The sequence below is a fragment of the Podarcis filfolensis genome, assembly GCF_964270895.1.
Source record: "Podarcis filfolensis genome assembly, chromosome: 11".
NCBI classification, from domain to species: domain Eukaryota; kingdom Metazoa; phylum Chordata; class Lepidosauria; order Squamata; family Lacertidae; genus Podarcis; species Podarcis filfolensis.
This window is the reverse complement of record NC_139613.1, coordinates 505,460-520,024: the sequence shown is the minus strand read 5'-3', so window position 1 is coordinate 520,024 and position 14,565 is coordinate 505,460. Positions and strand designations below refer to the sequence as shown.

The 14,565-nt window shown below is 48.9% G+C and overlaps 1 protein-coding gene across 1 annotated transcript; it reads right to left on the bottom strand.

The window, feature by feature from the left end:
* Positions 1-4,476: 4,476 nt before the first annotated feature.
* On the bottom strand, positions 4,477-13,119 carry LOC310744442 (B-cell differentiation antigen CD72-like). The gene is made up of 7 exons (XM_083575858.1): positions 12,799-13,119; positions 12,618-12,707; positions 9,689-9,778; positions 8,469-8,855; positions 7,091-7,260; positions 6,167-6,246; positions 4,477-4,719 (listed from the first exon to the last, which is right to left on the bottom strand). Exons 1-7 carry the CDS (start codon positions 12,866-12,868, stop codon positions 4,587-4,589), a joined length of 1,020 nt encoding a protein of 339 aa, XP_083431984.1. The 5' UTR covers positions 12,869-13,119; the 3' UTR covers positions 4,477-4,586.
* Positions 13,120-14,565: the final 1,446 nt, after the last annotated feature.

Below are 14,565 nucleotides of genomic sequence, written 5' to 3'. Positions count from 1 at the left end.
GCAATTGCCCCGGCTGAAAAGCTGATGTGCTAGAATCATGCAGCCAAAGAAATTCTAGCCCCCGTCTTTTCTATGACGTGTGGTAACCATTTTTGGATTACAATCATACCTCATGTTATGTTTGCTTCATGTGACGTTTTTTCAGGTTGCGTCCCATGGTGACCCGGAAGTACCGGAAAGGGTTACTTTCGGGTTTCACCGCTTGCGCATACGCAGAAGCGCCAAATTGCACTGCGCTCCTGCACAGATACGGTGCTTCAGGTTGCACTCTTTTCATGTTGTGAACGGGCCTCCAGAACGGATCCCATTTGCAACCAGAGGTACCACTGTATATGTGTCAAAAAGATGGTGTTTATAACCCTCCCCCCAAGATTTCATGGTCAAATGTGGAAAGATATTTGTTTGTGTGAACTGCAACAATCTGATATGTCTAAGCAACATGGTTGATGGCCTGTGAGTGATGTTGTCTTTGCATATGGGGAAAATGAATATTACTAAATATTTCCCCCAGAGAGGGAGTTCCAGAGTTTGGGCACCGCCACTGCATCAGCCAGCACAGCTGAGGGTCGTGGGGTCTTTTTGGGGGGGGAGGAGGACCCAACAACACATTCTTGTGATTTGCTTTTCTTGGAATGAAAGTCCTTGGAGTTCGTAGGCATTTTCTCCAATAGAATCTTTATTATTATTATTTCCATGCACACATGCAAGCTGAGCCTCAGATGGAAGGGGTCTCCCAGCACTAGCCCACAGGGCAGTGGCCTCGGCCGCCCAAGGCAAGCAGCCATCAGGGGTGAGCTTCTACAGCAGTGGTGTCCAAACTTTTTTCAAAGAGGGCCAGATGTGATGAAGTGAAGGGCCGTGAGGGCCAACCAAAGTTGTTGACCTTTTTTAAGGATTGAAGTTATTGGGGATTTTTTAGGATTTTACCCCAGGAAATAAACTGCCACAGGAGCTGGACTAAACCCAAAACAGACTTTGGACATGCCTGTTCTACAGAATCCAACCGTTTCCTTTCTGAGTCAGGCATTATTCCGGCCCCTGTTTGGTCCCAAGCCGTTACATCAGGTAAGCTTATCTGGATTGTGTCATACAGTGTTGCCTTGGTCTTTCCAAGTGGTTACTTCTTGCCTTCAGGATTATTTCAAATTGTTCCTAATTTCTCTTAATTGTTATACTTGTTGATACTCATTTGATACATTTTGATCCCTTTTGGGCCCAGGTTTGTGGGAAAGTGGCAGGGAAATGAATGGAAGTCTCCCCCCCCCCCATTTGTATTTGGCTTGGCATAGTTTTGCCGTTCCCTGGACAGTCGGCGCTTATGGCTCAGGAGGCCACTGAGAATCCCAGGAGCCTCCGACAGGCTCGGTGCCACTGGGCCAAAGCCGGTCTGCAGCTCATAGGCTTCAATTGCAGGCTAACATTGGGTCTGGAACACAGAATTTTTATTTTATTTTTATTTTTTGAAAATTTTATTCATTTTTCATTTTCATTCATTACATACATCTCAAATTCTTAACGTTTACTATATATTCCTCCCTCCCTCCCCTCCAAGACTTCCCCCAACTTGCGTTTCTGGTTTGTTTCTATTTTCATCCGCTTTGCTATCTCTCAACAGAAAAGGCTATTCATAAGATAACATCAGACCTATAAAGATAAAAATAAAATTAACTGGAAATGGAACACAGAAATGGAAATGGAACACAGAAATTTAGTCCCCATCCTTCCCCCTCAATGAGTTCTGCAAGGGAGCAGCACTGAGGAGGAGGAGGAGGAGGAGGAGGAGGAGGAGGAGGAGGAGGAGGACGCTAACAGCCAGGACCACCCCCTTGGGCAGGCCGGTGGGGAGCTGGGTGGGGGGAGACGGAGGTTGGTGGGGCATGGGAATGTAGAGTGGGAATCTAGCTCAGCCACTGCAATGCAGGAACCACAGCTCAAGAATCCCTGGCAGATGGCCGCCCAACCTCTCCTTGACCACTTCCAATGAAGGAGAGTCCACCAGCTTCCAGGGGTGCCAACTTGAATAAAATATTGTAGGGGCCCAGGTAAGCCCCACCCCACACGATCGAGCACATGATGCAGTGCACACACACCATTTGAATGGAGATGCCCATCAGCTTTGTGGGAGCCCAGCCCCCTCAAATAACCCCCTAGGAGTTGTCCCCTGGGTCCAAAGGAGTCTCTTCAACTGCTGAATGGCTCTTATTGTTCTTCCCAATATGGCTGGAATCCCTAACTCCCCATTTAGGGACTAAGAATCCCCCACGTTCGATATTGGTCAGAGAAGAAGGAGCTAAGGCAGGATCCGGTGAAAGCAAGGCAGATCTTTACTATTCTGTTGCAACAACTGTACTCACCTTCCTTGGTAGGCGGTGAGGACCCAGAACAAAGGTGTGCAGGAACTTTTAAAGGCTTTAGAAATTGCCCAGCCCCTTAGCCAAGGACCACCCAAAAAGGATCAAACTAAGAGGGGGTCTACAACAGAAATTTGAATCTGTGGCTTTTCTCCTGTCTGTGAAGATATCCAATAATTGTGTGCTGATTGTCCTATCTGACCAGTCTGGCCAATTCTTTTGAAATAATAAATACTTTATTTCCTGAATCCCATTCACCAATTTTCTTCTTCTTTGGCGATCCCTCGTAGCCGAGTAAGATTGTCTTCCATGAACAGTCTTAACAGTGAGTATGTAAGTGACTGTAGAGGCCAATTCTGGATCCACATGTCCTTTCACAGTGGGGACATTGGTTCCTGGGTGGGAGTGGATCACGGTGAAGGTTTGCCAAACGTGCCTTCCTCTTAGCACATTTCTCCTGAATTCAAGTGTCTTCAAAGCCCAGGACACCTTTGACAAAGACTGTTCTCCAATTGGAGAGCTCACAGGCCAGTGTTTCCCAGTTGTCAGTGATTATACTAGTTTTTTTTATATTTGCCTTGAGAGAGTCTTTAAACCTCTTTTGTTGACCACCAGCATTACTCTTTCCATTTTTAAGTTCATAATAGAGTAGTTGTTTTGGAAGACAATACTCGGGCATCCACACAACATGACCAGTCCAACAAAGTTGATGTTGAAGAATCATTGCCTTGACACTTTGCCTGTCTTCCCAAGTGATGTATAAAATTTTCCAGAGACACCGTTGATGGAATCTTTCAAGGAGTTGGAGATGGTGTTTATAAGTGGACCACGTTTCACAAGCATACAGTGAAGTTGGCAGTACAATAGCTTTGTAAACAAGCATTTCGGTTTCCTTGCGAATATCCCGGTCCTCGGTTTCCTTGCGAATATCCCGGTCCTCAAACATTTCAGTTGGGAGAAAGCTGCACTCGCAGAGCTCAGGCGATGCTGGATTTTGGCATCAGTGTCGGCCCTTGTGGAAAGACAACTGCCCAGGTAGGAGAAGTGATTGACACTTTCCAACATTACACCACTTGAGTTGGATGTGTGGTGCTGCAGAGGGGTTGTTTTGGTCAGTCTGGGCTATTCTTTTGAAATTGTAAATACCTTGGTTCCTGAATTCCATTCACCAATTTTATACATATTGATATACAGAAGATGCTCTGTTGACAGGTCCCCTCTGCTTAACAGATATTTGCCAGACCGGTTTTGCAGAGGGGTAAGCTCCCGCATTTCAAGCAGTTTACAGTAGTTTATTTATTTACAGGATTTACACGGAAAAAGAACAATCTGGAAAGTCACCCCCCCCCAATATACCATACTTCCTGTTTTTGCAGAGAAAGATTTAAGGTCATTTAAGGGGGACACGGGTGGCGCTGTGGGTTAAACCACAGAGCCTAGGACTTGCCGATCAGAAGGTCGGTGGTTCGAATCCCCGCGACGGGGTGAGCTCCTGTTGCTCAGTCCCTGCTCCTGCCCACCTAGCAGTTCGAAAGCACACAGTGCAAGTAGATAAATAGGTACCGCTCTGGCGGGAAGGTAAACGGCATTTCCGTGCGCTGCTCTGGTTTGCCAGAAGCAGCTTAGTCCTGCTGGCCACATGACCTGGAAGCTGTATGCCAGCTCCCTCGGCCAATAAAGTGAGATGAGCGCCACAACCCCAAAGTCGGCCACGACTGGACCTAATGGTCAGGGGTCCCTTGACCTATACCTTTAAGAGAGTCAGCATGGCTCTGGGATTGCTCTCCTGCACCATTTCAGAATACAGTGGTACCTCTGGTTATGAACACTTCTGGTTACGAAGTTTGCTAACTCGGAAGTAGCTGCTCCTGGTTGCGAACTTTGCCCCAGGATGCGAACAGATATCGCACACCAGAGAAACGCTACCCTAACCCCTTTAGCAAAAGCGCGCCTCAGGATAAGAATGGTTTCAGCTTAAGAACAGACCTCCAGAACGAATTTAGTTTGTAACCAGAGGTACCACTGCATGATTTGTATGTGTGCCCACATTGTGTATTGATGAACATTTATTTTATTGTTTTGACAATTAGAGGGGAGTGTGCTTTGGTTGTTCTCTCGTAATATGCTAGTGGTGATGGCAGGAAGGGGGTTCATGGCTGGAAAAAGCCATGCTGGCTCCTTCAGAGAAGGCCTTGCCTGTCAGGGGTCTTTGTACGTACTTTGGCCCTACTGAGCTTACAATGGCTGGTCAGTGGCTTCCTTCTCGCAGATAAATCTCTTTTCATTCCAACAGTCACACTCTTCCAGGGCTCCTTGGTTCATTTGAATGCAGTAGCCTGTACCCCTACAAGTCCCAATATGTTCAGTTCTAGAAAGACAAAGATGACTGTCAAGGCAAAAAGGCCCATTCCCTCCTCACCATTCGTCGTTATCTCAGTTCCCCCAGCCACCCCAAAATGAGTTTCTGTGGAGCTGTCCACATTTGCACCAGCCACAATTTTGCAGAATCTGAATTGTCAGTGGTGGTTATAACAGCCAGACATGGCCAGTTTAGGAGGAGCCTGTTGGGGGGGGGATCCAGATCAGTCCAGAGCAGCAAAGTATTGCTTTGCAAAGGTTTCTATGCTTCAGTTCCCATCATCCCTGTCCATTTCCCCTGCTGACTGAGGATGATGGGAGCTGAAGTCCAGCAGCCTTTGCAGGGACCCACATGACCTCTGCCAGGTCTAGACGTGACATCATGTGACACCATGAAGCAGGTATGGGGCAGGTAAAAACTTTTTGCTGCACTAAACAGATCTTTGAAAGGGGATTCTGAAGATGTGTGCAGCCAACAAAAGGACATCCTGTGACATCAGGAGACAGGGGTGGGTACTGGTAAAACCTAGCCTGTGAGCAGGTGGGGAGAAAACGATCCAGTCCATCAGTCCCCCCCCCCCCCAGTCGACATGAAGCCTCTGGGAGTTTGGGGCTGAGGTGTCGTCAGTGTGCAGGTGGCAAACAGTTCTCCCTTCCCTTTTCCATCTTCCAATTCTAGGTAAGCAGTGGAAACTCGGAAACTCGAGAAGCCATTTTGGGATGCATGAGGGCAAACAAGCCCTCTCTGGCCCTCAGGGCTCTCCTCAGGCCCCAGCCAGTCCCTGAGCTTTTCTGCCTGGCTGGAATATGTCCTTGACCTCTGACCATGCCTCTTGCTTGCCAGGATGTACAGAGAAGTCCGACTTTTGCATGTTGCCCCTTGTACTACAAGGGGAAGTGTCATGGCTGTGACTCTGTCCATCTTGCCTCTGGCCATGCCCACCCCCATTGACATGTGGCCCCCAAGAAGGCTCCCCATGGGGAAAATAACCCTCAGGCCGCAAAAGCTTCCCCACCGCTGCTGCTCAGTGTGGCTCTCCTCAAGATTGATCTTGGGTAGCAGAGCTTGAAATGAGCAGTTTGTGACAGTGAAGACATGTTGCTGCTCCTCAGTGGAGGACATTAAGCTTAAGCAACCAGCGGTTTGGCTCTCCATGGTCTCATCCAGACTTTCTAGAGTCTGCACCTTCCTAGTCCATGTCTGAGCACCTTTCTTTTTTGCCCTGCCACTTTCCCCAGGAAAACCGGATCTTTACCCGTGAATCACAGCAAATGTCAATTTGGGTTTTCTGCGGAATTGTTTTCATTGGTAAAGAGCGGGTTTTTGTGAGGATAAGCCCTATGAGAAGGGGAAAGGCTGCAGATTCCAGGGGTGGCTGTAGGAGGAACTCTGCTCTCTTCAGCCCAAGCAAATCTGATTTAATGGGTAGCAAAGGGACCCCCTCTCTTCCACTTACCCTTCATAGCCTGTACCATCAACCCATTTCCAGGACTCTGGTTGCCAGACTTTTTCAAGTCCAATCCAGTATTGAGTTTTCTAAGAAAAAGAATAAAATGTTCATGGAAAAAGACCTCCTTCCCAATGAGACTTTCCCTTCTCACTTTTTAAGAGGGTCTTATATAAAAGCAATACAATTAATAAGAGTCTGCAGGAAACTACAGAGTAGCAGGAAAATTTGCTTTTTCTCTAGCTGGCTATGGTGCAATTAGATACTCCAAAATCTGGTGCCCTGGTTGGCTTCCGTCCTATGGTCACCCCAGCACACACCTTGCTCAGGTGCAGAGTGGTCTGGAAGAAGATCCAGGTCCAGAATGTATAAGACATGGCTTGAGGATTAATTATGTAAATTAAAATTTAAAACCTTCTATCCCACATGTGTGGGCGAAATAAAAAAAAGGAAATGGAATGTGAAGCCTTTTTAGCGGAATAAAACACTTAAATGTTTTTGCAGCTTACTGAAGTTTAGGAATAAGGCAGTTATACATTTCTATCCCCTTTTATTTGTGGCTGCTGACCTTCCCCTTGTTCACATCTGTTTCAGAGACTGAATTACATGTTTTTAGTATATATATTTTTTTAAACCGTTTACTCACATTTCAGTGCAGGCAGCATTTACAGCAAATATAGTATGCTGATAAATACTTCTAAGCTACGGTAAAATAAAAGTTGGTAGTCTTGGCTAACATGGCTGCGAACCCCACACAGAATGTGCCATGGTACCCCTTCCAGTTCATGGGGGGGTTGCATCTGCACTGAGAAATCATGGGTTATCTGTCCTGGTGGATATTTCTTCATGATCTGCTAGACTCTGGACTTGACTCCCCAGCACCAGCAGCCTCCTTCCTTAAAGTCTGAGGCATTTGCACCCCAACGTTATTACCTTATCAATGTCTGTGGCATCCCATAGTTCTTTTGCACTCCAGGGCTTTAAAACAAGCAGCTGAGATGATTTCTGCTTGCAGGCTTTCTGACTTTCCCACCAACTCTTCTTTCCCCATGAAATCCACAGGCATTTCCACCCGAATAACTTCCATCCTTGGGGACAGCAAGCTGGAGAAGGCAAGGGAAAGTCAGGGGAAGGTGTTCAGCTGAAAGCCCCCTGGTCTCAGGCCGGCTTAGGGTGGGAGCCACTCCAGTGGGACCCAGGTCTGTCCCCAGTCCATGGGCTGAGAGTCTATGAGAGGGAGGGGGGGGTGTCGTGGGTGACGTGGATCATGGTGCCCACACCAAAGAGAAGCTGGATGGGGGAGGGGACACTTTTCACATGTATTCCCAGACAGAGCCAGGGCTTTGGCAGGTGGGCAAGGAGTGTCAGGGGCCCTGCCAGGAGTCTGCAGCTGCTCCTCTGTCGGTGGGCAGCAGGCTATGTCTGCAGGTGCCCTCATAGACATAGTGCCGCCTGCACAGGAATCCAGTGGAGAGACTGGAGCAGGGGGTCCTGGCCTCCACAGGACCTGCCTCTCTCCATGTGAAGGTGGGGGTGGGGTCTGCAGGGAGGGCCTTGGCTGGCGTGGCACTTGGGGGCAAAGGCCAGTGTGCTGTGCCAGAGGCAAGGGCTCCTTGCTGACCGGGCTCCTAAGCCGGCTGGCCCAGACCCTTCCCAGCTGCTGTTCCCCCTTTCATCAGCTGCCGGAATCCTGCCCTGCCCAGCAACCAGGAAATACTTGTGTATTTTATTTGTATTTCCAATTATTTGTTTCATAAATAAATAAATAAATAAATACATTAAATCTATTGAGTGTGTATTAATTGTGTATTTAATTATATATATTTAATTAAACAAATTATAGTCGTACCTTGGAAGTCAAACAGAATCTGTTCCATTCGACTTCCAAAACGTTCGGAAACCAAAGCTTGGCTTCTGATTGGGTGCAGGAAGCTTCTGCAGCCAATTGGAAACTGCATAAGCCATGTTGAACGTTTGGTTTCTGAAAAACGTTCAAAAACCAGAACACTCACTTCTGGGTTTCGATCGTTTGGGAGCCGATTTGTTCGGGAGCCAAGGCGTTAGAGATCCAAAGTACAACTGTAATTGTGTACATTAAAAAATACTGATTATATTGTGAATACTTTAATATACAGTATGGAAATCTAATTCAGTGTGTACTCTTGCAGCCCACGTGCTCTGAAAGGTTGGGCCACCCTGCCCTGTAGGATCCCAATCCTCTTCCACCACCTGAGAGGCAGGTGATAGAATACGGTGCGCAGGGAGCCTGGCCAGGCCAGCCAGCCTCCTGATCTGAATGCAACAGACATACCCTTCTGTTGGCAAGTTATAAGTAGCTCCAGTTTCTCCCCCATCTCCTCCAACTGCTGCTGAACGGTCTCCTTCTCCTCCTGCAGCCTTGCTTTGTCCTCTTGCTGCTGCTTTTTCTCCTCTTCCAGCTCTTTCTTATCCCGTTGTAACTCCTCCTTCTCCTGCTGCGTGAGCATCAGGCTCTGGTTGGCTTGCCTCAGCTGCTCCTGCGTCCTGTTCCCAGCAGCCCAGCAGTTCCAGAGGGTCCCGTTGGTGGAGTGGAGCTCCTCCTGGGCCTCTTCCAGCTGGGCCTGGGTCTGGGCCAGGCTGTCCACCTGGGAGCCCATTCTCCGTTCCAGGGCACTGCCATCTTCATTCGCCTGCTGCAGCTGCCGTGAGACCTGCCAGTCTGCAGAGCACAAGCAGGGGCGACATGAGAGGAGGAGGGGGAGGAGGCGGCGGCACCTTCAGGTGCCAGGAAGGAGCATGGCAGAGGGGAGCCAGTCTCCACTGCGGGTGCCCAAAGGCAGGCTGCTCAGAGATATACAAATGGGGGGTATACATCAGGGCAGTTTTGAATTATGGTGCTTGAGAGTCCCATGGACTGCAAGAAGATCCAACCTTTCCATTCTGAAGGAAATCAGCCCTGAGTGCTCCCTGGAAGGACAGATCCTGAAGCTGAGGCTCCAAGACTTTGGCCACCTCATGAGAAGAGAAGACTCCCTGGAAAAGACCCTGATGTTGGGAAAGATGGAGGGCAGAAGGAGAAGGGGACGACAGAGGGCGAGATGGTTGGACAGTGTTCTCGAAGCCACAAACATGAGTCTGACCAAACTGCGGGAGGCAGTGGAAGACAGGAGGGCCTGGTGTGCTCTGGTCCAGGGGTCACAAAGAGGCGGACACCACTAAACAACTCAACAACAGCAACAACACATCCGAGGAGACAGTGAGGTACTGTCCCAATGTGAGGCTCCAGCTCGCCTTGAACCTGACCACTGACCATGCAGGTTGGGACTGGTGGGAACTGGAGTTTAACACTGCCTGGAGGGCACCAGGCAGACCCTCTCTGAGCCCAGGCTCCAGGGTAAGCTCTGCATCAAATGCCTGCGACACTTATTATATTTTATTTATTAAATTTATATGCTGCTCTTTATCAAAAGGTCTCAGGGTGGTTCACAGACATTTCCCCCCTCCCCCATTTATCAGCTCAATGGGCTTGGGCAGGGGGCACCCGCTACTCACATCGGACCCCCAGTCCTATGGCGGTGGTGAGAAGGAAGAGGCAGGCGGCCAACAATGCCAGGATGGCGTACCAAGTCCGACGGTCTGACTCTGGAAGAGAAACTCGCTGGGGTTAGTGTGCGGTTCCTGTGGGGTGGGGTCAACCCTCAAAGGAAGCCTGATCCTGGAGGGAGGGCTGTGGGGAGACAGGGAGCTGAAGGCAGCCCCCAGTTCCCTGCCAGGGCCCAGCATGCTTTGCTGCAACTGTGGCCAATCCCGTGCACAGGCATTTGTGGGGGACGGAGCAGGCTCCTTTGGGGTCCTCTCTCCTCTTGTTCAGCAGGGGCCCCCTCTCATGCAGAGCCCAAACCCCCCAAGATGAGGAGAGCCACTATCCCAAGTCAGACTGGTGGAATGGCTGCAGAAACCCCAAGATTCCCCCCAGATTTATATTCTGCATAGTTGAAAAGGGTCCAGTGTTAATTTGAGTAAAAAGTTCATGAAATTAAAGCCTCTTTGGGAGCCCTTCTTAAGTCTGAAAATCTGGAGGTACAAAATCTCAGGATGAAAAACACTCTAAACACAGAAGTCTCCTTTCTGGAAGCCTAAAGACTGAACCCTAAAGACTCCCCTTAAACGGGCTACGAATTTCCCCAGCCCTAGAAGTGCCTGGTTTGTTGGTGATTGTGATGCTATAAAGGGCTGTAAGTTTTACTTACTGAGTGCCAACCAGCTTTCAAAAAGGAAAAACCAGGACACACCAAAAGTTGTTGAACTTTTTTTTAGGAAGACCCCAAACCTGTTGAGTTCTGCTTTTAACTTTGAATCATTATGGCAACTCTCATTTGAAATGCCCCTACTACAGTATATGTAGGCTGTAGAGGCTGTGAGCTATTGCTAATAGCAATGCTCTTAACAAGTTTGCTGCTTTCCTGCCCCCTTTAACTCTAAACTGAGGCTTTGTCCTTCTATCTCTGAACTGAGGGAGTGGGGGGGGGGGGGTCCAGCCAATTACACTGATTAGTGAAAGCTGAACCGTTTGTATCATGTGTAACCTTTTGGGCGTTTTACTTGTTCCACTTTGTGAGTTAAATGGTCTGCAGGGTCCAATCCTTTGTGCTTCTGGCCCAGTAGATCCTGAGGGTCCTGAGCCCATCAGGTGATATGAAGAGGAGACTCGGTGCCTGGAGTTTGTTCTTGTTCATGATAACAGCGAAGTTCCCAATGAGGTTGTCGGAGCCTGTGCAACCCCATCTTTTTGTGAAATGGCCAGGACATCAATGCATAGTGATGTCTTTTCAGGCGCTATAACCCAAGCCAGATGCGGTCAAACTCTGCCTTCCTCAAAGCAGCTCAACATTGAAGGGTAGTTAGGAGAGAACAATATCTTCTTCCTTTTCATCCCACTGTTTCTTGCAGCAGTGGAGGTGCTTTCCTGGTGGTGGGAATATTGAGCAACTGCCATTAACAGGACTCCTGAATCCTCTCTGTGGCTTTTAGTGGAGGGTGAAAGGGTGTAGGGGATAGAGGAGCTAAGATAGAAATGTGGGGCTAAATAAAATTAAAACAAACAAAAAAACTGAGGGCATGGGGCCGCCCAGTTGTCTTCTTGCACAGAGCCCCATTTCCTTTGTTCTCTTAATAGCTGCTCACCCAGGCGATCCCCTTGACACCGGAAGCTAGCCTGGCTTATAGCTTAACAACTGCCTACACCCTTCCTTCCACAAACTCATAACAATATTAAGCAGTAGAAACTGCTCAAGGAGGGCCCCGATCCAGCAAGGAGGAAAAGAAGCAAAGATATACCGTATTTTTTGCACTATAACACTCACTTTTTTCCTCCTAGAAAGTAAGGGGAAATGTCTGTGCGTGTTATGGAGGGAATGCCTACAGGTGGCATGCCTACGGATTTTCCTCCTCTAAAAACTATGTGCGCGTTATGGTCGGGTGCGTGTTATAGAGCGAAAAATACGGTAATTAGGTGCACAGTTTATGAGCTTCCTGGGCCGCAAGTGTCACTGTTTCTTTGCACAGCGCCTGCCGAATAGTAATGGGAGCTCAGTTGGCAGAGCCTGAGGCTCTTAATCTCACGGTCATGGTTCAAGCCCCACACTGGGTGAAAGATTCCTCTGTTGCAGGGAGTTGGCCATCTGTAGGGGATTCTTTAGTCGTGATGCCTGCATTGCCTGGTTGAGGTTTGCTGTGACTCCCTTTATTAAGGACTTTGAGAAACAAAAGACCATTAAGAACCATACATAGAATTCTTTGGTTAAAGTCGCAAATTCACCTGAGGTTCTTTTGAGCACTTAAATTGTCCTACCTAAGATGTGCTGTTTCAATACAGGGTAGTATTATTGACCTATATTAATGGGCTCCTTGCCGTGAGCGCAGAGGATGAGGCAGATAAGAAACCAATGGTTTTTTTCAAAAAAGAGAAGCCTACATTTTCAGACGATTTCCGAGAAATGTGTGTATTTTTTTTTAAAAAAAAAAACCTTCTGCAAAACACCTGAAAGAGCCCTTTGGGGTTGATGGAGCTTTTTGCTTCAGTGGGAGAAACCCAACCTCTGTCAGTTCTGTGGCTGCCAGGCCCCCAGTTGTTATCAAAGGGGTCCTCTTTTGAAAGAGAAACAGGGTCCTTACCTTTCAGAGAAGCCCCCACTGTATTCCTAAAAGACTGGAATAATTTTTAACATACTGAAAAGACCACTGTAAACAGTTAAAACCATTGGCAAGGATGCAATGACACTGATAATGTGAAATGAACTTTGGAAACTATGAATATGCAACAGATAGATAACAGAAAAAAGATGCAGAAAAAGAAAACATTTTCTTTGGAAATGGAAGCCATGGAGGGAGGGGAGGAAGTCCAAAGGTTCAAAAGAACCTTATAATGTATAAATTTATGTAAAACCAAAATATATATAAAAAGGACCTGGCTGACCCTCACCTTTCGTGCCCTCGGCGGGGGTGGGAGTCCTCTTCTCCTGGCAGGGGGGGCCCTGGATGTTCTCGTAGGTCAGCTCTCCCTCGCTGGGGTCTGGAAGAGGAGCCGAGGGGTGAGTCACGGAGGGGGGGGGACCCGGAGGGGGACCCTGCTGAGGGGATCGGGGCCAGTTGGCTCTGTGTACCTTTCTCCTGGCTCTTCTCCGGAGGGGTCCTCACGAAGCGCAGGTCAGCGTAGGTCACACCCTGTGACATCCTGGGGGGGGGGGGTCCTGTCTCACCTGGACTAGTGGCAACGAGAGAGGCTGGGCTGGGGGGGAGCTCCTGGGCTCTCTGCAGAAAAAAGAGGAAAGTGGTGGCAAATTAGAGAAAGTGAAATGTGAGAGACTTCCTGCAGTGTATGAAAATAAAAGTCCTACCTTCCTCCTCCCCTGCAATCTCCTCAAGGGACCCAGGCCAGCTGCACGGCCCCCTCGGCGCACTGCGGCGCATCAGAGCATGGCTTCCTCTTTCCCCTTTGCTCCTTCTCGTAATCGGGCAAGTCAGCGTCACAGGCCGACAGAAGGGGCTTCCCCTGCAGGGCGTGTTGCCCCGTCAGCAGAACCTGGACATCCCCACTGCTGCCCCCTGCGGATCCAGGCCCCCTCCCCTCCCGGACCAGTGAATTAGTCTGAGGCCCAGAGATGAATCATAGAATCATAGACTTGTTGGCTTGGAAGGGAGCCCAAGGATCATCTAGTCTGACCCCCAGCAATGCAGGCACCACAGCCACCCACCTTCTGTTTAAAAACCTCCTTTTCTGTCCTAGGAACCCATTGCTTCGGGTCCCCCCTCCGGGGCAGCAGGAAACAAGCTTGTTCCCTCTTCCATGTGACAGCCCTTGAGATATTTAGAGACGTCTTTCATATCTCCTCTCAGTCTCCTCTTTTCCAGGCTAAGCAGACTGAGCTCCCTCAACCGTTCCTCATCAGGCTTGGTTTCCAGACCCGTGATCCTCTTGGTTGCCTCCTCTGCACACCTTCCAGCTTGTCCTTATTCTCCTTAAACTGGGATGCCCAGGACTGCAGGCGGGGTCTCACCAAGACAGGAGACAGCGGTACTGTTACCTGGATCAGGACACAAGACTTCTGTGGATGCAGCCGAGTGTAGCATTGGCCTTTCCCCCTCTTCTGCTGCTGCTTCATCCTACTATTGAGGGGCTAGGGAAGGGGTAGGACCTCTGGTGGGGGACATGTCCTGCTCCTTCTGGGGTAGTTTGAGCACCTTTGGTCCCCACCCTGCACTCTGCTCTCGCCTGTGGCTCCTAGAAGCTGGCAGCAGGTGGCAGTGGCCACACCCCAGGAACGGCTTCAAGCAGCCAGCTAAAGAAGGTGAGGGGAGCCTGTTAGAATTCCTGCTCTGTGATTGCAGTCATGGGACTTTTGTTTTTCCCATGACGGTGTATGTTTTAACTCCACAAAGTGGGAAGTGATGGAGACAGGATGTTTGTGTTACTGTGTTCTGTGAAGTGGGACTGTTGTCCTTTGTTCTTTTTCTCTTTGCTGTCTGATGCTAGAGAGAGAGGGAGCCATGTTGCAGTGCTCCGTGTGTGTTTATATGTAGATAAAGTAGATTCACCAAAATGCTGAATTGCTGAGGTCTGTTACGCAAGCTGCACAAACTCTGCAGATCCCTAAGTGTGCCGGTGTCTGTTGGCATCAGTCACTGTGATGTTCAGGGAGAAGAAAGCTTTTGAAGCTCCCGAACGAAAGACCAGGAGGGAGGGAACATGTCAGTCGGGCGTGTGTCTCTGCCAGGGTCCTACTCAAGAGTAGGACAAGCTCCTAACAGAGCTGATGGGTCTCAAACCCATGAGGAGTTAGGGACTAAACCTGCATATGACTTACCCTGGTCTGAATACAGATATTGGATTCTTGTCTCATTACACATGTTAAAGCTATTTTGGGTCGTTT

Bases quoted from the DNA above. Each gene is read 5' to 3' on its own strand.
- LOC310744442 (XM_083575858.1), bottom strand. From the start codon at position 12,868: ATGTCACAGGGTGTGACCTACGCTGACCTGCGCTTCGTGAGGACCCCT. The intron at 9,779-12,617 runs GTGAGGGTCAGC...TTTCTCTTCCAG, and splicing joins CCCCGCCGAGGGCACGAAAG to AGTCAGACCGTCGGACTTGG. The intron at 7,261-8,468 runs GTATGTCTGTTG...TGCCTTCTCCAG, and splicing joins TATAACTTGCCAACAGAAGG to CTTGCTGTCCCCAAGGATGG.